The sequence below is a fragment of the Chaetura pelagica genome, unplaced genomic scaffold (genome assembly GCF_000747805.2).
Source record: "Chaetura pelagica isolate M959 unplaced genomic scaffold, ChaPel_1.0 scaffold66, whole genome shotgun sequence".
Lineage (NCBI taxonomy): Eukaryota > Metazoa > Chordata > Aves > Apodiformes > Apodidae > Chaetura > Chaetura pelagica.
Genome location: NW_009953811.1, coordinates 4,053,175 through 4,077,269, shown reverse-complemented (window position 1 = coordinate 4,077,269; position 24,095 = coordinate 4,053,175). Strand labels below are relative to the sequence as shown.

General features: G+C 36.4%; 1 protein-coding gene across 1 annotated transcript in view; it reads right to left on the bottom strand.

Moving 5' to 3' along the window:
* The window catches only part of UPF2 (UPF2 regulator of nonsense transcripts homolog (yeast)), a 57,298-nt gene that overhangs the window by 14,716 nt on the left and 18,487 nt on the right, over positions 1 to 24,095 (bottom strand). The window contains exons 8-18 of the mRNA XM_010001268.1: positions 20,400 to 20,508; positions 18,979 to 19,092; positions 17,852 to 17,968; positions 13,678 to 13,863; positions 12,927 to 13,130; positions 12,052 to 12,327; positions 9,849 to 10,032; positions 6,158 to 6,297; positions 4,261 to 4,365; positions 3,305 to 3,403; positions 2,381 to 2,548 (exon numbers count right to left, since the gene is read on the bottom strand). Of these exons, the coding sequence (XP_009999570.1) occupies positions 2,381 to 2,548; positions 3,305 to 3,403; positions 4,261 to 4,365; positions 6,158 to 6,297; positions 9,849 to 10,032; positions 12,052 to 12,327; positions 12,927 to 13,130; positions 13,678 to 13,863; positions 17,852 to 17,968; positions 18,979 to 19,092; positions 20,400 to 20,508 (1,702 nt within the window). The remainder of the gene's footprint in view (positions 1 to 2,380; positions 2,549 to 3,304; positions 3,404 to 4,260; positions 4,366 to 6,157; positions 6,298 to 9,848; positions 10,033 to 12,051; positions 12,328 to 12,926; positions 13,131 to 13,677; positions 13,864 to 17,851; positions 17,969 to 18,978; positions 19,093 to 20,399; positions 20,509 to 24,095) is intronic.

Here is a 24,095-nt window from a genome sequence, read left to right as displayed (position 1 = left end):
GCTGGCAAACAGGGAGTGTTTTGTGTTTTTTGTGTTGTTTAAAATAGAAAAAAAATAGTTGTCAATGCCCCACTGAAATCTGGCTGAACACTGGCATGTGAACTGAACATTAAGTGACTGGACCTTAAGTCCCAAATATTAATCTTGAAGCACAGCACATTGCATTTTCAGTCAGTACCTCTTAAAAGTTTCTAGTTTCAGTAGCACTGTTGACAGAGAGCACAGAGACCAAACCAACTGCTAACATAACAAGTGATTAGGTTGATGTTATAGTGAGGTGGTGATGTTTATCACTCCAGTGACTATGCAGATGAAAGTTACTTATAAGCTTCAAGGTATTTTGCAAGCTCCTTTTTACTGGTTAAAAAGCAGAATGTTTACAGCTACAACTTAATAGTAAAGTATGCTTCCCTCACTTCAAAACTGTCCATGTTCTCGTCACGCAGACTTAAAATAAAGTACCATAAGAATGAATAATTATTTTCTTTTCAACTCCACCTCTTTTTTTTTTCCTGCTTATTTTTCTACTAAAATTTACTACTAAAACATTTTTTTCTGAATACAGAACCACAAACAAAGGAGCCTTTCATTGACTCAAGAACTGAACTAGTCTATAAAGCAACTGTTTTCTTCATTTCTAGAAAGACTGAGAGGAGTTTTGGCAGGAAGAGACTACTCCCAAAAGCAAATACCGGGGGAGGAGCAGGGAAAGCTCCTGAACAAGTTCTGCTTTCTTTTGGTAACTTTGGTCATTCTTGGTAACTACAGATACTCTCAGTAAATTATACTGAAAAAAACTGAACACTTTTTAAAATTGGAGTTCTCTTAAATCCCTTCTCAGCCCAAAGACAACCATTACAATCTCCACTCAAAACTTCTGTAGAACTTCATATACAACATTCTAGTTCCAGGAAAACAGAATAGCCAAATGTAGTAATTAAATCAGTTACTCATCAATACTAAAATGCAAGCACGTATGTGCCCACTCCAACAGGCATCACCACTTACATCTTCCTAACACTTACACAGCAAAGCATTTTCTTAAAAGACTAACAAGGCTTAAAACCAGATTTGGAATTGCATGCACTCACTAGTTCAAGGGTTTTATGAGAACAGAGCTCACTTTCTATGTGGATTTGTACACTGTCTTTCCCACGGAAAAAGAGAAAGATTCTACTTCAGCTTTACATACCTGAACTATTATACTGCTGTGTAGTGTGTGTCAAAAGCAATGTAATGGCATGGATGACACAGATCACACACAATCACACAGAATTGTTCTGGTTGGAAAAGACCTTCAAAGATCATTGAGTCCAACCATAACCTAACGCTACCAACCATTAAACCTAACTCTACTGAGTCCAGTGCTTAAACCATGCTCCTAAGCACCTCAACTATGTGTCTTTTAAACACCTCCAGGCATGGTGATTCAACCACCTCCCCAGGTAGCTTATTGCAGAATTTAATTATCCTTTCAGGGAAGAAGTTTCATCTAATATCTAATCTAAACTTCCGCTGGTGGAACTCGAGACCGTTTTCTTCTGTCCTCATAAATCTAAATACTTCAAAGCACTAGAGTAATTCATTTTCATCATCAATTTATATTAATAAAATTAAAGGGCTTCTTTAAAGAACCTAAACCATGATGAGAAATGCATGTGGAATGTGTTAGGTATTGATTTGTATACTAGGCACTTGCTGACCCAGGAAAATTCAAACATATACTGGAGAAAAGAGCCAAGACAAATGTATATCTTGGCTGCATGAAAAAAGGGGTTTATTTGTTTTATCTACGTGATTTCCATTTAATCTGAGAGATTCACTTAGTGCATCCTGGAAGAGTCTCCAAAAAAAGCCTTCCGAGATAATGACATTTTCCCAAGTTGAACAAATTCAACCAAGTGGCAGTTACTTCAGAAATGCAATTTAGCAAAAACTGTGTATCTTGATTTGAAGCTGAATGGGTGTTCAGAAAAATCAGCAGAAACTTGAAGATTCTGGAACATTCCTTCTCCTTTTCTCTTCTACTCCTTTTAACTTCCAGTGGCAGCTCACCAACTGCAAGTATTTATCTTCAACTATGTTTAAAACATACATAAAACACACCACTGTCCCACTGCTGTGATCACAAAGCATAATTGGCAACAGTATAATTTAACCACTGAATTTTCCTACATGATTCCTATTAACAACCAAGAATTCCAAGAAAATACATACAGTATTTTCTATTTATAAAAACTAAGATGCCTGCATCCTAACCTGATAAAAGGATAAAAAAACTAAAAGCCTCTGTGGCTTCAAAAGTCAAGAGTGCAACTTTCAGAAAAGTGAAAAGACTTTATTTATTTAAGCAGGATCTATAACCTAAGTGATCTCTTACCTGCTGCTTGTTGCCTTTTCGAGTTAACATGACAAATGGCATTGTGTCTCCAGACTCAGACTCTCCATCCCCACCTCCAAGTGGGGGACCCTTCTTGAGCTGACTTTTGAGATGCAGAGGGATAGCAACATCTAACTGATGGACTTTAACAGATTCTCCACTCCGTTGCTAGTAAAAAAGAGAGTAAATTCCATAAATGATGAGATGCTAAAGATGTCAGTCAGTCCTGGCAACATTCCGATTTTCATGACTGACAAAAGTTTTAACCTTCCAAGAAAACAGAGTAATATAGAAATAAATGCATTAGATTTTATTATATTTTCCTTGAATTTCCTTGCTTGTGAAGAAGAAGGTTACAGGGGTGGAATAATTCAGATTTCTAAGGAATTTTAGATAAACTTGTAAGGAAAGAAATCTACAGACTTGGTTAAATACACTTCAGAACTGACATTCTACATGCAAGGTTTTTTGATAATATATTATTAACATATTCCTCATACAGGGCTTGCAATACTCGATACTTAAATACTTACCACCTGTGACTGAACAAAACCAAAAACAAAACAGGACTTAGAGGTTATGTAAATTTAAATGCAGCTACATTTCAAACACATTAAAATCCAGGCTTGGATAGTCTAGGATAAAGTCAGAAGTGCTCCATAGTATTTGATGTAGTTATTATTCATACAAAAAAACCCTAACAAATCTGTCAGCATGTGGTATATTCACTGGGCAAATAATACAATTAACAGCTCTTTTACTAAGAGCTACTTCATCAAACATGTCCATTGCAGAGAAGAGGTCACAACTAAGAAAAAAAATCCATGTTCTTTACTATTGTAAGCTGTGCATTAATTATGTATTTACTTAAAAAAATCAAATACATTTAGCTGTACAGCAAATTACATTAATACATATTTATACCTGAAGATTTTCCAGCATCATTTTATCCAGTGCCTGAATGAAGTCCTCATCTTCAGCACAAGGGACATGCTTAAGGCCTCCTCCTTTAATCATTACTTCCTATTGCAATGGGAAAAAAACCTTCTATTATATTAGATCAAAAAATATTAATATTCAGCCTAGAAATAAGGGGGAAAACATTCATATTTCTTCCACAAAATACATAACAAAAAACTTTAAAAATAAATTGTTAAGAACTGTTCAGCCTGGATTATTTTCTCGAATGAACATTATGTTTATTGCAGCAATTATTTTGAAGGCTGGTCACTCATGATGTTCTGACATACTAGCATATGTGTACAGATGCATATGCACACATTCTAGATATGGAAAGAATACAAAGAGAAGTCTCCAACCCTACCACACCTATTTTAAGGATTTGGAAAGCACAACATGACAACAAACATGTTTGAAGTCAGGACCCATAACACTGTTCTACAATGATCATTACTTTCCTTACTATGTAACTGCAATTCAGGATGGGTTCTTTTGCTACAGAGGTTATGATCTGCCATCCCTAAATATGAATTTTAGGGAATTTGCACTTCTTGGTTTGTTTCCTTTTCAGTTTTGGGATCTAAATTAACTAGTTTATCTTGTTGTACCATATCAGTTTGCTACCACTGCTGGCATTGCAAAATCATAATTTATGCAATCTTTTCCAGTCTAGCTACCCGTGAAAGTACACAGTCCTGTGAAAACATGTAGTAAGTTGACAGCATAAATATTTTCAGAAGGTAATAAAGAACGTTTGCAAATGCAAAAATAAGCTCTAAAATTTTCAAGAATAGCAGAGAGTGTTATTGCTATGTTTTTCCAGATATGCTATGAGCAACACTGGAAAAAAAACAACCCATCAGTAAAGAAAAACAAAGATACAAAAGTCAATTAATTTTATCCAAAGCAACAATACATACTGTATTCTCCTCATCAGTTTCGTTTTCCTTATTGGAGTCTGTAAGATAATCAGTGTTTTCTTCCTCCTCTTCTTCACCTTCTTCTTCCTCATTGTCAGAGCCCTCCTGAAATATTCAATGTGTTAAGATTTGAGAGCAAAATAACTTCTGGTGTAAAACAAAAAAAGATGACTTGCGTCTGATTCCTCAGGGCTTTTTTCTGTACCTTTTCTACCCTCTCCCTATCCTAATCTGTTTACTTCAGTTCAGTCTCAGTAAAGTGTTTTTTTATGTTTTATATTCATTGTTTCAGTCTGAACTCTCTCAGTTTTATCTGACATTTTTACAAATGTAGAGCAGAAAACTGGGAGAAGTGGCTGGTAACACCAGATGGTTGTGTTGCCACACAGAGGGACCGTGACAAGCTGGAGGAATGAAATGAAAAGAACGCATGAAGTTCAACAGAGAGAAATGCAAAGTCCTGCACGTGAAGAGCAATAACCTCATTGACTAGTGCAGGATGAAGGCTGCCCATTTGGACAGCAGCTCAGCAAAGAACGACCTGGGGTTGTGGTGGACAGCAGACTGACCTAGAACCAGCAATGCACCTTTGCAGCAATGCCAGCTAACTGCATCCTGGGCTGCATTATGAAAAAGTGCTTTTGATAGATGATCCTGCCCAGTACTGGCAAGACATCTGGAGTGCTGTGCCCAACTCTGGGCTCCCCAGCACAAGACAGACAGGGACACACTGGATGGAGTCCAGCAATAGGACATCAAGATAATTAAGGGACTGGAGCACCTGTCATAGGAGAAGATGAGGGAGAGAGAGCATTGTTTAGTATGGGGAACAGAAGACTCAGAATGGAGTGGGAAATCTTGATGTGTATAAATACTTGAAGGTAGGGAGCAAAGAAAAGGAAGTAGGACTCTTCTCAGTGGTGCCCAGTGATAGATCCAGAGGTAAATTTTCATTTAAATGTTAAGAAAAAGTCTTTTTGCTGTGATAGTGTTTAAACATGGAACAGATAGCCTTAAGAGGTTTTAGAGCCTCCATCCTGGGAGATATTAAAACCCTGACTGGACATTGCTGCAGGCAACCTGCTGTAGGTAACCCTGTTTTGAACAAGGAGAGCTAGACAAGAAGATCTCCAGGGGTCCCTTCCTCACTCTTCAGTCTTTTATGTTTCTAGTACTATTAATCTGTGGGTAAAGACACAAACCCAGACAAACTTCAGGAACTTTAATGCTGAGAGGCAAAGATAAAAGAAAGTCTACCAGTAAACCTACCAACCTAAGCATAAGGAGAAAAAGCATTTCCTATTTCCTTGATGAACTCATTTTCTCGTAACACTACCATTATCATGTCAACTTTGCTGTGTCATAGTGACAACTTAGAATTTCTACGTACATGTCTGGTTTTTTTTACTGGCTCCACCATTTTTTATTCAAAAGATTACTGGCACAGTACACAAGGAAGGTTGTTATGCTCCATAAATCTTTTATTTATTCATATTATACACGCATACTCTGAACACCTGTTATTTTTCTTACATGACTGCTTTGACATCTAGTCAATACATTTGCTTCTGCAACAGGTAAAGAAAATTATATGAAAGTGTTTTCATGCCAAAAAACTGAAGGCATTGTTTTGTTGAGAAGCAGCACATACCATGAGCAAAGCTGTCAGGCTCAAGTTTCTGACAGTTTCTCTGTAATAAACCTCAGAAACTCTGATTCAGTTTTCAATCTATACAAAACCAGGATGGAAATACCCTCAGAGTACTGACTGGGTTGGGCATACCCACATTTCACCTGCTAACTCTGTGACACAGAAGGGTTTTAAAATGTAATTAATAATCAAAATACTGATTAGTCATTCTTTTTTATGTGAGACAAAGTAAATTATTAAGTTTACCTCTTCTTCTGGCTCATTTACTTCACTTTCATTTCCAGATTGTTCCTCTGTCTCTGCTCCACCTTCCTCTTCTTCTTCATCCTCTTCCAGGTTCTCTCCTTCTGTAATGGAATCTTTGGAATCTTTGTCATTCACAATTCCTGAAATTTGGAAAAAGAGAAAGAATTAGAACAAATAACTAGAACAGAATTAGAACATTAGAACACATACAGCCACTCAAGTCGTGTGTGGAAGGTAACTTCTGAAGTCCATTGGTACTGAACACTAAAACTTCCAATGGGTCATAATATTTGACTTCAGAATTAAATATTTTCTATATAGTTACCTTACTCCTAAAGGATAATAATTTCCCTGCCAGAAAATGAGGAAAACATGATGGAGAATGCTTAAAATCTCCCTTAGAAGAGGAATCAACAAGCTGCACTGTGCTTCTAAATACTCTCAAACTAAATGTGTAACCTCACTGAAATATGCTCTGAAATACAAGCACCAAATGACAGATGCTCTACAAAACCAGCAGATCCCAGAAGACATGAAACCTCTAGAGTCTTAGTTCCAGTACTTCACACTACTGTCAGTTCACAGTTTTGAAGCTATTTTCCCAGCCTGTAATAAACTCTTTCTATCTCTTTTCTAATGCTCTGAGGCTGCACTTGAACCTATGACGATGTAGGTTCCTAGATCTTTAGGAAATCTCTTCCAGAATATCATCGGGAATAATATTCCTTGCTTGCAGACAAGAAAGAATCCTACTTGCAGACAAGACTGGCAGCTCTTTCACTGAGTTTTCATTCATCTTGCAGTTTTCCTTACTGACCTGCTTGCTGCCTCCATCCCTCAAGACATTTCAGTTTACTCAGTATAAGGTATCAAGCTTAGGTCCCTAAACCTCTGCTTTCTTTCCAGAAGTTATCCTTCAATGTAATGCTCTTATCTACACCCTTCCCACAGTAGTGAAAAGTAAGCTTTAACTTCTTCCAGTGCTTGTGTCCAATTTAGTCCTATAGATTTCAATGAGAATTGTCTTCAGAGAAAATATTTAAGAATTGAACATGGTTCTGATACAGGAAAAAATGAAGATCTGTTACTTCCAACATACACTATTGTTGTCATATATTGTTTTAATTTTTTCATTAATTTACAAAGCCACTGAATCTTCCCAAGGATCATGGCTTGAGCCAGCAGAAAGTGATGCTGACACCAGGCTGCTGTCACACAGCAGGTCTAAGCCAGTCATTTTTCAACAATTTTTCTAAGGAGTCAGTACAGTTACTATGCAGCTTGTCTTTCATATTTTGACACCAACTATGCTGGGGAACTCCTTGTTTGTACTCTGCCATGTGCAAAGAACAGATGTAGTTGTGTGCAATTCTTAAGTCTAGATTCTGAATATGCAAGTGGTTTGGGGCATACTAGATTTTTTTTCCTTTTGCTCTACCTCCACATACTTTTCAGAGATGCAACACAGATACACACAGCCAGGTCTCTACAAAAAATTGACTAAGATCATAAAGCTCAGCTTTAGGAGGAGATGAATTTTTACAGTCATGCTTGAATTAGAAAAATCTCAGAGATAAAGTGACTGGTATATGTGGCCGTGTGGCAGTTACTGAGGGTTTCAGTTCTGTGTGAACACATGTACACTTCCTCACTCATACTCCAGAAGATTCAAAGCATTTTTTCACCCTATCTATAAACACTGTGCTGTTCAAATTCTGTGCTGCTCCATGACTACACAAGAGTTTCTTCTGAATCACTCAGTAGATGCTCATCAGCACAGGAACCAGTAGTCTGCCCCCAACTCAAGGTTTGCATACAACAAGCCACCCTGCTGTTCTGGCTGGCATTATACCTCAGGCTGATAAAGAGCAAAGCACGACATGGCCTTCAGCACAAGACCTCCTCACTGGGAGGGTCCACAGGCTGAGGAACTGTGGGGACCAACTGCAGTTCTACTAGAGCTTTTGCTGAAGTATGAAGAAATCAATTTACTTCTGGTATGCTTGCACCTATCATCACAACCTTCGGAGATCAGAAAGGCAGAAGACAACTTTCCTGACACCACCTTCAAATAGCCCAAACAGGAGCACTAGATCTAGCCTAATTCAACAGTGTTGTTTAGTAGCAAGCAAGCAAGTAACAAGAAAAGCAACACACCTGGGGACACACACGACAACCCCCTTTTTTACAAAGCTGTACAGTTAATAGGCTTTGCTCATTCCAAAAAAACCCACAATAAAACATTCTTCAAGACTTGCTCACATTCAGTTACCATGTATCTCTTAACTATACTTAATTCAACTGCACTAGTGGTGGTGATTCAGAAAACAGAAGTTACTACCATCTGAAGGAAGGAAATGCTGAGTACCTTTCAAAAGAATATTACAGTTTCTGTGTGGTAATTTACTCTTTGGTTATAATTTTGAAAGCATAAAAGACAGTAATTTAGACCATACCATAAGGAAATTTTTAATGTGTGTTTCAGTTGCCACATGGGTAATTTTAAGACTTGTTAATGAACAAATGCCTCCTAAAAAAGAAGCTGCAATGTTTCACCTGGCAATTATACACACCCACCCTACTGGATTAAAGGATTATTCTTAAAAATCAAACTTGTCTAACTAGATTAAGTGCTATTAAGACTATAATTAACACTTATGAAGTGTAAAATGTACATATAAAAGCTTTACATGACCAAGCTTGTCTTCAAATAAAAATGGAAGATTAGAAAACAACTCAATTTCATGAGAAATGAGCCCAGAAGTATCCGATAATTAGATACATACAAAAGGTTTCAAGGTTAATAAGATAACAGTTATTTTAGATAGACAATAACCAGTGTTATGTCAACTAAGATGTGCATCAAAAGCTCAAGTTTCTTCTTTTGAAATTAACTGATCTTTAACACAGCAAGATTTGTAAATATATACTACTGTAATCTTAGCAGCAATTACAAGTTAGCACACAACCTCCCAACAGATATTTAAAGAAGAAAAAGAAATAATCTAACAATCCAACCAAAGCTCTAATTAATGACAGTGAAATTATCCTCTGGCCTCTACTGAAATGTAAATCCCATTCAAAAGTATTCCAAAGGAAGTGTAGGGCTCAAAGTACCTGACAGCACTTTGAAAGCAAAACATGTTCTCTCTCTTACTGCAGTCTTACACTAATGCTAACTTTGACACAGCAGCTCTACCCAAATCCAGACCTGGGGGAAGAAGACAGCTGCAAGCAACTGGTCTACCACAATGACCAAGCTAGTTTCCAACACCACTCAGACAACAGGCTGCAGTAATTGAGTCTGCAGATCTTCCTTGCTTTTAGTAGTAGTAGAGTGTACTTCCTAAATTTTTCTGATAATTTTCTTCCTCATCATTTGAGTCACACTACTTCCTATACTTATTTATATAGGTACACACACACTCCCACTCTCCAAATACTATCACATTAATAACATTCATATTGCCATTTTTGGAAGCATACTATCCCTTTGGAGTTATGGAGATTCTATTTGATCTCTATAGTGATCAGAAAAATGTAAAGATGTTGAAAAAACATTTTTATCATGAGAAAAAAAAAGATCTTATCATTAAAATATCAATAGTTAACTATCACCATCATCCAAGAGATAATTTTAAGAAATACAGAATTGTCAAAAAGACCTCATTTCCTTTGCACATTTTCTTACCTAATTTTATTAAGAATTCTCGTTCCAAGTCTTGCACTTGTCTTACAGCTTCTTCCAGAGAAGTGCAGAGCTTTATCTTTGGTCTCAGCAGTTCCAGTGTATCACTGATCATATAGTCTATGTCTATAGGAAATGGGTGGTCTTTTGTCCAAACATCCAGACTTTTTTTCCACCAAACATACCGCTAGAACACACAAAATTAAATTATATGCACAGTAGCATTTATAAACTATTTAACTTATGAAGTTTGCAATGCCTAGCCATGTTTGTACAGTAGAAAATGCAAAAGATTTCACATCATTAGTCTCCTATCTCATATGGCTACTAGATATTTTGAGATTGTTAAGCATTGTTTGATAACACTGGGTATCACAAACACAAAGAATATGCTACTTTTATCAGGAGATTTAGGTTAGACATCAGGAAGAAATTATTCACTATGAGGGTAACTAAGGAGCTGGAATAGCTTGCCCAGGGAGGTTGTTGATGCCCCATCCCTGGAGGTGATTAAGGCCAGGTTGGATGAGGCTTGTGCAGCCTGGTCTGGTGGGAGGTGTCCCTGCTCATGACAGGGAGGTTGGAACCCCATGATCTTTAAGGTCCCTTCCAACCTTAATGATTCTATGATTCTATGATCATAACAACTTGTAGAAGTATGACAACTGAGCAAAAAAAAGCATTAAAAAGTGCCTTCTAAGGGTGGATTCTTTCTATGAGGCAATTGGCAAGCTTTCAATTCTTTCCTACATCTATTTCAAGAAAATTAATTCTCTCAAGGGCATATTATAGAAAGAAGTGGGGAAACATCACAAAAAGTGTTAAGACTGCAACTAGCATAAAGTGACCTATCCAGTTTGCTTTATAACAAATTAGCACATACCCCTTACAATAAAACTGCAAAAAAAAATGCTGCTCTCAAGTGGACCTAACAGTGCAATCTGAGAACAAAGGTGTTGCAAAAATTGGGCCTGAAAATGAGGTAGGAGTAACAGAATGTTTATTTAAAACTTGACATGGTCAAAAGAAGGGCTTGTTGAAGTTACAAAGGTGTTCCAAAAATATAATTACCTCATCACTGACAAATTTATTTTGTGTTTAAACAAAGAACCACACTACTTAAAAAAATTATTTTACATGCCAGGTATGGATGAAGGATATGCATCCTGAAGGACCAAAATAAGTTATCATTACCTTAATTTTTAATATCCTTGTATTAGTATAATTTAAAGACAGAAGCAAGGAGTAAAAGAAATTAAGTCCAAAGAGTTCTAGCAGGAAACCTATGGTCTGGAATTCCACATTTGCTCAGAGGAAACCATTCCATTCCACTCCCATTATGAAATCTTTACCCTCAGTTTTGCAGAACTTTCCTTGCAGCAACTTGCGACCGTTGCTTCTCACCATTTCACCATGCATGCCTGAGAAGTATCTGACTCCTCCTTCCCTACAAACACTGTTAGCTGAAAAAAGGAATCTAATCAGTCTCTTCTCCAAGCTGACCAAACCTACAATGTGAGAGCTTCCTGATCATTTTAGTGACCCCTTCACTGGACTCAGCTCAGTTTGCTCATGTCTGTTTCTCTCTCTCATCTACCACGGAGCCCTGGACTGGGAACTGTACCCCAGATGTGGCCTCAAGTGCTAAGCAAAAGGGAAGGGAAAAAAGGAAAACCAGTGAAAAAACAGAAAAAACAAAGCTACTTTCCTCCATCCACTGGCTACACCCTTGCCAAGGCAATGCAGTGTGCTGTTGGTTTCCATCAACCTAATGCTGCAGAACTTGGTGTAATGTTCATACAGCCCAGATGTCCCAGCTCTATTCCTGCAAAGCTGCTTTCCAGATAGTCAGTCCAAGACATTATTGTTGCATGGAGCTATTCCACCCCAACTGAAAGACTTGACACTTGCCTTCGTTGGAATTCACAAGGTTTCTGTCTAGCCAATTTTTCCACTTGCCAAGACCCCTTAAAGGAGGGACCTCAACCCTTCAGTGACTCAACTGATAACCCAGTGTTCTGCAAACTTGTTAGAACAGTAACTTCTACATAACTGAACACACACGTTGCTAAAATAAAACTGCTCTCAGACAGACAGGATTCGCAAAATTATACTGCTAGAGAACAATGAAAGAAATACGCAAGATTGATCTACATTAGCTTGTTAAAGAAACTGCCAAAGCTATACAAAATTTAGTTTAGAATACCTGAAAATATACAAGGAAACAATCAAGCTTTCGTTTGCTAGATCCTCGGTCAAAATACTGCCCGCAGGTATCGAGGATTGTGCAGACTAGTCTGATCCTGAAAAGATGCTCTGGAGGATCCAATGGACTAGGACTACCATCAGGGTTCACACCAAAGGATGTGAAAGAATAAAGAGTCCGAAATATTACAGCTGATTCCACCATTCGATAATTGTAAAGCTCCCCCAGAAACTTGGCACTGCTGATCCGCCGCTGGTTAAACTTCGGTTGATTAACCTTTGTAAACAAAAAACAAACCAAAAGAAAAATCACTCCATCATGCAGACACAATAGAATCTTGGTGAAAAGTTGTGGTTTTTTGTTTTATAGGGCTTTAAAAAATTTTATTTTAAATGCTGGAATTCATTATAATTAAAGATTGTTATTTATAGCTACATATATTACATCAAAATTAAACATGAAAAAATACTGAAGATATTTATGAAAGTTGGTCAACTAGTAGTTATTATGAAGTTCAAATACATTTTACACACCCTATCTTAAATCTATCTTGTTTTTTTATTGCCCTGAGAATTCTTTTAACTATAACCCCTGCCAAAATATGGATTAGTCTCCAAAGCTACTTGAAGTTGCATGAATCTGACTAAACTGTGTGGGAATAAACTGCATCTCCTTACTGTAATAAGGGGGACAAAATAAATGTCCTAGTAATTTCTGTACTTTGTTGGGGTTTTTTGGGGGGTACTTGTTTTTTTAAATTAAATCAACCTACATAAAGCAAGTCAAGTGAGATGGATAGAAAAGTCAGACAAAAATCCAGAATCCAATAATTCTTTTCTTTAAGGATTACTATTAACAAACATCGGTTGTTTTACCTCCATTCCTAGTCGAATATCCTCTAGCACTCCATCCACAACATGGATTCCGACATCTTCCTGGTAAAGGACCAACCCTGCTAAGAGGTTGGCTACACAGTGAATACTATTATATTTCACATTCCAGATGTTGATCATACAGCATATAACATAGTCTTTTACTTCTGCATCCTGCCAAGGCAGCTTGCGCATCTGTCTCAGGACCTAAACCAAGTTTTAAGACAAGCTTAACATTTTAGTGGGCAAAATACCAAGATATTTACTGTCATCCCCTCTCTCTCATGGTTGGGATGAAATCCCTGAAAGCATCCACAAGCAACCTCACTCTTCTTCAAGCATTCTCCAGACCTGCAGTAGTTATGGAAAACTTAACAGATGTAACCCAACTGTTGTCCTCTAGCCACTAATCAAGCTGTCCAAATCTGTTCCATAATTTCTTTGCTCTTACAGTCTGTATTTAACTCTAGTCTTTTACTCTGAATACAAGATATTTAGTACAAAGCTATGTGTCAGATATTAAGTGCAAAGATTAATTCTTTATTAGTTCAGTACTTAATGACTGAAGTGTGCAGGTCCATGACTGGAGCTTCCATGCCTTACAATAAAAGAAATGAGACTACCTAAACAATGGAGGACACAAAATCAATCCCTCTTCCTTGCAATTAAAAATCTAACCCTCTCCAAGCCCTTTGAAAGCTAATCGTACATCACTTCCAGTAAAGTCTTTATCAAGGATTTCAAAAGGACTTACCTTCTCCGTGGTGACCTTGGAAAGATCCTTGTAAAGAAGTTTACGAATATATTCCTGCAAAGGAGGACGTTTTTTCTTCACAGTTTTTTCAGCTGGAGGAGGATTACAGTAGTAATAGGCATTTTCCACCATTGTAACATAGCGTGCATCTAGATGCATTGCTTGTTTTTTCCTCATCATTTGTTCCTGGAAATAAACGCAAATAATCAAGTTAGGGATGTTGACATACTACATTGTTGAGCCAAAGGCTCTTACAGTTCCATCTTGGATAAAGGAAACATAAAAGGCTACTGAAAAGGAAGTTAAAAGGTTGGGTAGAGACAAAAAGGACAAAGCAGATAGATGGTTCTGTGTTAGTATTGCCAAGGTTACTTTTCTTTACAAACTCTACGTTTATAATGGTTCACCTGTGGTGAAAAAAGTTTCAGAAAGGATTTAAAGTTTAATTTGAAATCTAAATGTTACTGTTTAAATAAACTGTTATTAGCCACTCTATTCAAAACATGATTTTATTTAACTGAAGTAGCTGAAATACTGATTCCTTGATACAAGCACATTAAGTCATCATAAGAGTGACAGTCATTTTTAAATCAATATGGGACTCCAGAAAGTTTATACTGATGGTTTAACACGAATTTTCAATGGTTTCAGCAATGGTCTTTTTCTTATTACATGGTCCATTGTTGACACTTACCCAAGCAGAATAGACTGCAAGGAAAGCAGCACCTACTGTAAAAGAGTATTTCAGGAAATATCAGACTAGTTAAATGTTACTACCTCAATGCTAATTGCTGTGTTTAACTGTCAAGACTGTTCTAGTCTTCCTCACTAAATGCCATATTTTATCATATTTTATTTTGGATATATACTTTTAAGATAATTGTTTTTGATGGGCTTTAAATATTGATCTAAAAATTCTGTATAAGAACAAAAATAGCAATTCTAAGTCAATGACTTTTACAGTTAAAGATGAGGATGAGCTTAATTCCATTATAGAAGGGCATTTTCTTATGCATGTCTGTTTATATGTGTGTAATTATAGAAACTGCACTCACTAGATTTTTATGTGCATTGTAAAATCCCATGTATTCAAAACCACTCTAAGATGATTCAACAGGAAAAGAAACTGCACTGGTTCAGACTTTATTATTTAATGGCTACACAGTTATTTACAGCATCAAACAGATAAACACAAAAAAAAGTGCAAGTACTGTCTTAATACCACACACAAATATTAATGTATACAATCATGAGTCCAGTACACCATTAGAAAGAGCTTAAATCTCCTCTGATCCTTGGTGAAGAAGCCAAATTTTTTCATTCTGCTGGATTTTCCACTAAACTTGAATAATTTCTAGTTTCTTCTACAAGGCAGTGGTTAAGTTCAACCCAAATATAAATTTACTCAAACAGCTCCTTAACCTTGAGTTTCAGCTACTAATTCAATGAGAGAGTAGCTTTATCTAATATAGAGTAGTTTTATGTAACATAGTAATGCAACAAACAACAGAATTTTCCTCATAGATAATATGCCTGTATTGCCAGGAAGGTCTCAATCTGAGAAAAAACCCTAAGGCTTTTCCTTTTTAACCTTTTCCATGACACAAATGGCCTCTGCTTTGACTCCCTAACTAAGGCTGTTTCTTTACAAACACGAAATTTCTCTCAAGTAGCAGCAATTTTACCTGCAAGTGCTTAAGAGATGCACAGCACTTCAACAACTGAGTATATAAACCATTTTATGTGGGGAAATGCCACTTACAGGATAAAGTTCCAAAACCTTAAAGTGTCATACATAGTAGAATTTCTTATTTTTTTATTATTTATTCTTAAATTCTTCACCTTTTCCAGATGCCTCAAGAGAAAACATCTCTGCTGCCTTATGACATTTACCATGTTTTACTACAAACTGAAAGATGACGAGGGGCAAAGTGAAGCATAACAGAGAAAAAGGCATGACTTGCAAATAAAATTTAAAAAAACCTAAAACTACACCATTTGTATATTTTCCCATATTATGAAAAAAACGTATACTGTATTGTAAACCACAGGTTGTGATTAAAATGTTTCTTCACAGAAGTGACATGTGCTGCTCCAAGTCTCAAAAGCATTGTAATTCATAATTTTTTGAGTAATCTCAACTATAAATTCTAACTATTTAGGTGGATAGTATTAGTCTTAATCTCTATTAAAAGTTATCACCATTTTAAGCAACTGTCAAGTGTTTCAATCCTTTTTTATTTCAGACATCAAGTCAGATGGACAGGCAGCGAAGAGATACCATAAAAATACACTGTCTGCAGTAACAAAAACCGTGACACATTTCAGAGGAAAAAAGCAAAACTTGCAGTATTAAGTATATTAAGCTAATGAACTACTCGAGCCTTCATTTTCCTATGCTAAAATTAAGAACTACAAAGTTGAAGCATTACATTTGAGGATTAGGTTTCAGTTTTTCCTCTGATAAAAAGAGACAGATCACAAACAACATTAAAATGTCCAAAGTGAAACAGTAGAAGGGCTTTATTTTTCCCTTGGTGAGTAACAAAACTCACCAAGAGGTGATTGTCCCCCTGTACTCAGCACTGGTGAGGCCATACCTGGAGTATTGCATCCAGTTTTGGGCACCTCAATTCAAGAGAGATATTGAGGTGCTGGAGCAAGGACAGAGGAGGGCAATGAAGCTCGTGAAGGGCAAGAGAATCAATCTTACGGAGAACACTTGAAGGAGATGGGAATGTTTAGTTTGAGAAACTTATTTCAAGACACAATGCACTCTGCAACATAAAGCATGAGGCAAGAGCTCACAGTTAATTATTCCTCTTGTGGCTACTGGACTGCAACAAATGCTATGACATTCAAAGAGGTTGAGAAAGAACCAGCATTTTTTGGTAAAGAAATCGGACAATACATCCAAGCATGCAACAACTGCTCCTCCATTAACTCTACAGAATGAGAAGGGAGGCTAAAAATTCAAGAGAAAGACCCATCAAGTGCATGCCTGGGCTTTGTTAAGAAGGAAGATAAATACAGAAGAGACAGGTATATTTCACAGCTTAAGAGCTGTGTCTCTAGAAGAAGATTCTAAACACACAAACTGTTCCATTTCAGAAGGGCAAACCATGTCCACTTTCTTCACTGCAGAGACATATCTATATTTTTCCTGCAGCACATGAATTTAAAGGGAACATTAAAACATCTAGTCAGACTTCTAACTCAACAACAGGGTCCATTATTTGGTCTGTATCTGTTTAAGCTGCTTCTAATTTAATGACATTTCCTAATTGCTAGTATGTAACTTTGAAGCACTTCAACCATGTTTGACCCAGCCTCTTGCAGTGGACACAAGGTTTTCGGACTGTCTTTCAAGCCAGTAGACATATTATTCATGGCTCAAATTCATACACTAAAAAAGGCCCAAAGCTAGTCCTTTTCATTTTTAAATCTTTGCCAGTACTTATCTAGACTTATGGATACCACTCTACTCCTACCTTAATTACCAATCTACTTCTACTCTTACCTTAACTATTAATCTCTATCTCTAAAACCCCTTTCTCTAGTGTCTCTCTAAACTTTTTCTCAAACTTAGAACCCCAGATCATTACACAGGGCACAGAAACCACCTCTTTCACAACTGACTGCACCTCCAGTTGAAATATCCTGCCATCTCTGGTTCCATTCACGACCATTTTTCTCTTCAAAGGGTATCTCGGGTGTGTTCAAGTACACCTGCTACAGGCTTTCAACCTCATCCTGTGTTTTTGCCCTGTCTCTGAATTATTTATAGTTTAAAAGCAATAGCTTTTTGCTTCGGAAATGTATTTCTTATTTACACCTGAGACAACACTGGACAGGCTATAAATAACTAGATGACACAAGTCTATAGGCTGCACCAAAGCAGCCAAGGACTTGAACACATGAACACCAACCAGTCCATCCCAACCACAGCGAAGAGGCAAGATTTCAGGAAAACTGAGTCATTCTCCTCCCATATTTTTTTCTGTTTTTATTAAAGAATGAAGAACTTTATCATGTACGAGCACTCAGATAACTGACAATTAAGATACTAATCACAAACATAGTTATGGTCAGACCACACCACAAAGGCTGGGAAAATAAATAAATAATTGGTTTAATTAAGTGCATGATGCCCTCCCAAAGAGTCTTCTCTTACCAAAAGAACGCTGGTTCTTAGGTGAGATTCTGGTGATCTGAAGAGGAATCTTCCACAGGTTTCCAGCAGAGTACATGCCATTTCAATATGGTGATGAGAAAAGTCTGATAGAAGCATCTGGTATATATTGATATAAAAACACAGCATGTTAAAACATCTTTATAAACTGCAGGAAACAAGTTTTATGTGCCAGACTTTACACCACTGTGGTGTTCTTTATTCTTTAAGAAAAAAAAAACAAATTGATTTCACTGATCGGACATAAACAAAATTAAAAATATGAATATCATTAAAAAGTATTACAAGAACAGCTTAGGTCCCAAATTTAGGCTTCAGAAACCTGCTTAACTTACACTTTGTTTAAGTTAAGTAATAACTAGAAATTAATAAAGATTTGCATTTTACAATATATTATATGTGAGGGGTGAAAAACTATGAATAAGTGTAATTTTTGTAAGATTTCAGCTTTGATACCTAGGGAATCAATGAACAGAAACTATTCCTAGAGGAAATAATCTTAATACATATGAGTTTTCAACGTCCTTTTATAAAAGGTACATTTATTTTAAACCCATTTTTAATTTGAGACTCAATATCAAAGATGAATTTGAATTACTATCAGCATGGAAATTGAGATGATATGCCTAGGGATCCATGGCTTCCAAGGACTTTGTTCCTCAACAAACAAAAGCACCTGCTAAGGTGGCATGTAAGTCTCTCCTTGCATCACTGAAAAGCTTTCTGCCCAAACACCCCCCCCCACTTGCTGTTAATTTCTCTGTAAAAATACTACTTTTAAATCAACATAATGAACGATAAAGCTTACTTCCAGTTTCAGCAGATGAATAAGTAAAAATGTCTAGCATTGCTTTCCAAAGAAAACAATGAGCAATTTGGTTCTGTCCAAAGGTGGAAGCTGATTTTAATTCCTATCATCACAAAATTAAAACATTTTAGCTTCTAGAATGGCTGTAAAGGCTTCATCACACACAGCAGAAAGACACCAAGGTTCAAAACATCATATGTGATGAATTCATGGATTACAGTAGCAATAGGCATATGAAGGGGAAGAGCATGAGGAGACATTAGCAGCATACACAGAAGTACAGGACTATCACAACACTAACCTTTAAACAGTGGAGAGTGTCATTTTTGGAGAACATCTTAAACTTGGTAAGCTCACCAATAAATCTCACTGTTTTATTTTTTGTTTCAATGTTGATCTGGTCCTTTTTTCTTACCTAAGAAAGCGAAAAGTCTTTGTTTTTAAGCTTTCAAAAATACCTATCTCCTATTAATTACTTTCACCTAAAAGTGCTTAATAAGCTTGGGAATTCACAAGTGTGTTATATTGGTTTGGTTTCTTATGCTCTGTATTACCTGTCCCCAGGTTTTGCACAAATCTCCCTACAACCTTGTTTCTTCAAAAGCTTTTGAATTTCTCCACCCTTCACCTCCCAAAAACAAAACAACAACAATAAAAAAAACCCCCACAACCCAACAAACCACCTGAGTCCTCTAACATACCTACAGTTATAACCTGGCCACCCCCATAGTGGTTAATTCTAGAGGCTCTATTTTTAGAATCAATAAATATTCTCTATATGAATAAGACTGGCACAGTCCCTAAGGAAATGCTAAATATTGACAGCTTTTTCAAGTCAGGTTTAATGAAATCAGGTTTCTCTTTTTTTTCTTTAAAAAATCACTGACATCCAGTGTTATTTTACTGACAAAACAGAAATTTAACTCATTTTCTCAACATAGTCATGTTCAGCAAAATATAAAATGATCTTCAGAGGTCCCTTCCAACCCCTATGATTCTATGAAAATTGCATGTCTGCACAGCAATTAACTTCAGAGAGTTAAGACTCAAGGAAGACTGAATACACAATGAAGAATTCATACACATTTTTTGTGTCAATATTAAAAAATATTTTTTTGAAACCTATGCCATAAAATTCAGAAAACAGTGGAGTCATCACTGTGCACCATAACCAATTATGTAACAAAACTTAGAACAAAGTGAAAGAAACAACAGTGAAAAATTGTGAGGCACAAAAAATGTTGATTAAAATGGTAAAAAATTGTTCAGAATTAAGTACTACATTATCAGTAGTAACCACAACATTTAAAAGAGTAACCTTGTAGTGAGGTTCTGTTATTAGAATAGGTCTGTTCTCATTTTAAATGTAAGTTATTAATTAACAGAAAACTCCTAACACAGTTGAAGTATAGTTTCTAATTTGTCACAACTTTTGTTCTAACTGTTAAATAGTTCGTTTTAATCACTGTGACACTGGAAATTAAGAACGAGACTACAAACAATATGACTTACCATACACATTTGTATATATATTTGCAAAAAAGTTTGAAGTTACAGATCTAGTAACATACAACAAATCTGCTCAGACTACAAATATTCTAAACTGAGTCACTGAATTTGAGAATTATCATTGAATAATATCAAATGTTATTTTTTTCCCCAAAAGATGACTATTATCATATAGGTTAACTGCAATGTAAAAAACCTTAAATAAAAACATACATGGAATCTGAAATCCCCTTTCAGCATGGAACAAAGATCTTCTGCTACATCAGACATACAAGGATGCAACGTGGCAACCAGCCTTGCATAAAATGGTAGCAAATCCAACCTGCAAACAAAGGAGATGATAAAATAGACAACTTAAGGTATAGACAAAACTGCATTAATGTCTCCACATTCAGGTACCATTTTGCTTGTGAAAAGAATTACTGTGTATATACTGACAGAACTATTGTACATGCAATTTTACAGGTTCACACTTCAGACTGACATATCATTTAAAACAAACACCACAAAAAGGAATACTACCACATCCTATTAGAATCCTCCACTGCTGATTTCCTTTCAAAATTACTGCCTTAGGTGAAACTCCAAACATCACCTTAAATACAACATTCAACCTTTAAGAAATTACCAGATACAAAATGAAAAATTCTTACAGAAAACTCCATTTGTTACGACAATTTTTTTTAAGAGTAACTGCAGACATAACCAGGAAGATAAAATCATACTTACTTTTAAGGCAATAAACTTCTAAATGAATGCAACCATTTTATTACATAAAACAAAGCTCAGCAGATGTGATGTGGTAACTCCTTTCCCTGAAACTCAGCTAGTACTCCCACAAATGGTAGTATTTACAAGTTTTCTGCAGAATTTTCCTTTATTTTCTCTTTCCTTGATTACATGGTCTCATGCCCATTTCATAGTGTTCCATGTTTCCCATAGGGAACTGTGGAGGTGAATGTGTTTTCCTTAGTTTATACTTGTTTCTCTCCATCAGAGACTGTATTTGGTTGACTAAAAACTGGATATATGCTATTAAGCCTGGTTTGTGGCATCATGTAACAGGACACAGAATATAACAAAGGTGCTTTGCATAAATGTGCATGTTTCACTTTTAAATGCAGAGAAGCAAACTGCACTCTGAGGCCTCATAGTGTCATTTCACAAGCAGAAGTATTTCTGGTTTATTCTCAAAATGTAAATTAATGCTGTAAACAGATGAACTGCAGGACAAGTCTACTGTTTTAGATAAACTTCTTACATTAGCATGCTTGAACTGAGAAACTGCCTGTAAGGCAAAAATGGAGCTTTGTGTAGGATTAAAGTTTTCCGTACTGCTAGGGAAAAGGGGAAAGAAAAAAAGAAAAAAGGAAAAAAAGATTATGCTCAAAAAATCTAGAAGCACAGTCAATACACAGAGCTTGCCCTGGCCCAAAGAAAAGTGGAAAAGCACCAAGACAAACCACCAAGCAAAGCATACATGACAGTCTCCTCTCTCCTGGTTGGACTAGATGATCTTTCGAGGTCCTAGGATTCTATGATTCTCCTTTCTACTGCTATGTCACTAGAGCACATTTCCAAGATCTTTAATATCCCATCAGAGAGATAATTACGTGTTTAATTGTCAACTAGAAGTATCAGAATATACTACCTGAAAAATGAATAGCTCAACAGACTCCTAATAATACATAAAACTCCTAGTGAAACATTGCAGGTATCCTGGTTACCTATTTAACAGGTTTTATTCTCTCTTGTTAATCAATAACTGAAGCAGTATTTACATTTTTCAAGCTTGTTGGAACACAAAGTCAAGGATGACTACACACAGTAAATTACTACAATGTTGTTAAGCTTTTAGTCATTAACTCTCAGAAGTGAAAGTCTCCTTACTGCACACACACACGCAAAAACAAAAAAAGGATTTTGTGTGAACCGAAAGGGTGTGTTTTAATTGAGGGGTTTTCTGTATGGCATCTCTTTTAAGACAAATAACAGAAAGTTTTATTCTGATCTGAAAAAGTACCTGCCTGCTGAGCGGTAATAAATTCATCTCTGTAAACTGAACATACCTGGGGGAAAATTAAAGTCTTAGAGCACATTGTTGTTATTCCCTCGCAGAACACAAAAGGTTTCTTCATAGGGAAGAATACTAAGACTGGGAATTTCTAAATAGGTGAAATATAATAAGGAAAAGCCTTGAGTCAATTACTGTGGAACTGCCAATCAGGGATTGAATCCATTCCCTCTGGCACAAGGGAGACAAACACGTCGAGAAGCAGAGAGATTGCAGTGTCAGTGGCACCATCTACTGGTACTGCCGTTCTGGGTAATCCAACCACGTTGTTTTCTCCACAAGCATTTGTCTTGAGAAGGGGGCAGAAATAAACTAAAAAACCTCACAAACCCCACAGTATTGCCTTCTCTTCCTGCTCTCCTACATTATGAAGTAAGATCTCGCATCAGGGATGAGTCAGTTACTCTCTGAAGCCTATATTAAGCACTCTGAATATAAACTACCCTAGTAAAAAACCCACTACTTCTGACCATTGTAATTTTGACCACATACCTTGGATTGACACCTAATCAACTCTGGATCACATGGACTGCACTCCAACGAAACACCTAAGTGTATCTCTTTTTGTAGAATTTTAAATGTTGGTTTATAGAAAAATAAAAGATAAAGACTTTGTTCAATTAAATTCTAATTCTAATCTCTTTAGAATAGGTGTATCCAAGATTGTATACCCAGAAAGCAGGAGGCATTTTGTACATTTATTAATTGGATGGGATTCTACTAGAAAGACAGCTTAGAAAACGAAGCAACAGAGAAAGAACTCCTGCCTCACAAGCATTGTCATAATCCAGATAGTACAGTGTATTCACAGGGTCTGAAGAAGTACAAACTGCCACCCACACTGCTCTGTGGGAAGAGAAGGATGCTGAGGAATTATCATGCTAATAGATAAGCATTTTTGCTTTTATTTCTTAGCCATGGCTTAAACTCCTTATCTCAAACACATTCCTCAACTTTATCATCAAATGAGACAGGCCACTGATAAACTGGTAAGTCAGGTTCAATTGAACAAAAAGGGCCTTACAAATTAGGACTCTCAAGATAAAGAGCTGAATGATGGTAGATATACAGGAGATTTACCAACTTTTAAGTTAAAACGTTCACACAATTTCACACTCAATAGCCAACCACAATGCTGAAAATTTCCATATGATGAATATTGAGTCTCTTGCTTAGCAAACTTAAAACTTCACAAATCACTATAGATGGAAATGGCAAAAGCATCAGAAGCCACATCAGCTCCTGTTTACTGTCTAGCATTTGTTTAGAATTTTAGGCCTAACGAGATTTTAAACTTCTCATATTGAATTTGAAAAAAAAATCAACAAAACTGCAGTATGATATTAACATAAATAATTATGTGTCTCTACACAGGAAGGTTATTCAGTTAGATAGCAAAGTACTACACACAAGCAACCTAAAGCTGTGAGCGGTACGCGTTAAATGACTGTGCTCTCACTTCAGCACAAACTATACAGTCCTGAATTAAAAAGCTAATACTCAGTTTGAAATCAATCCTCCAATGCAAATCTGAAAGCTGCTTGTATGCTAGCATTGAAAAATCTTTTTAAAAGGCTCTCTGTTCTGTTGGGTTGGAGGTTCATATGGCAGCTGAAAACATAAATGTCATCCATTCATAAGTATTCAACAGAGCAGTGATGTTGTGTATTAACACTAATCTACAGTTAGTTGAGGAGACACTCTCCTTTTTTGTCAAATTAGGTTTTCTGTCTTGAAAAACCCTGCATTTGACCCAATCTATCAAACCATAGTGAGAACAAGAAACCTCTCCAGCAACACTGCGTAACAACTTTGACTTTACAAACTCCTCAAAC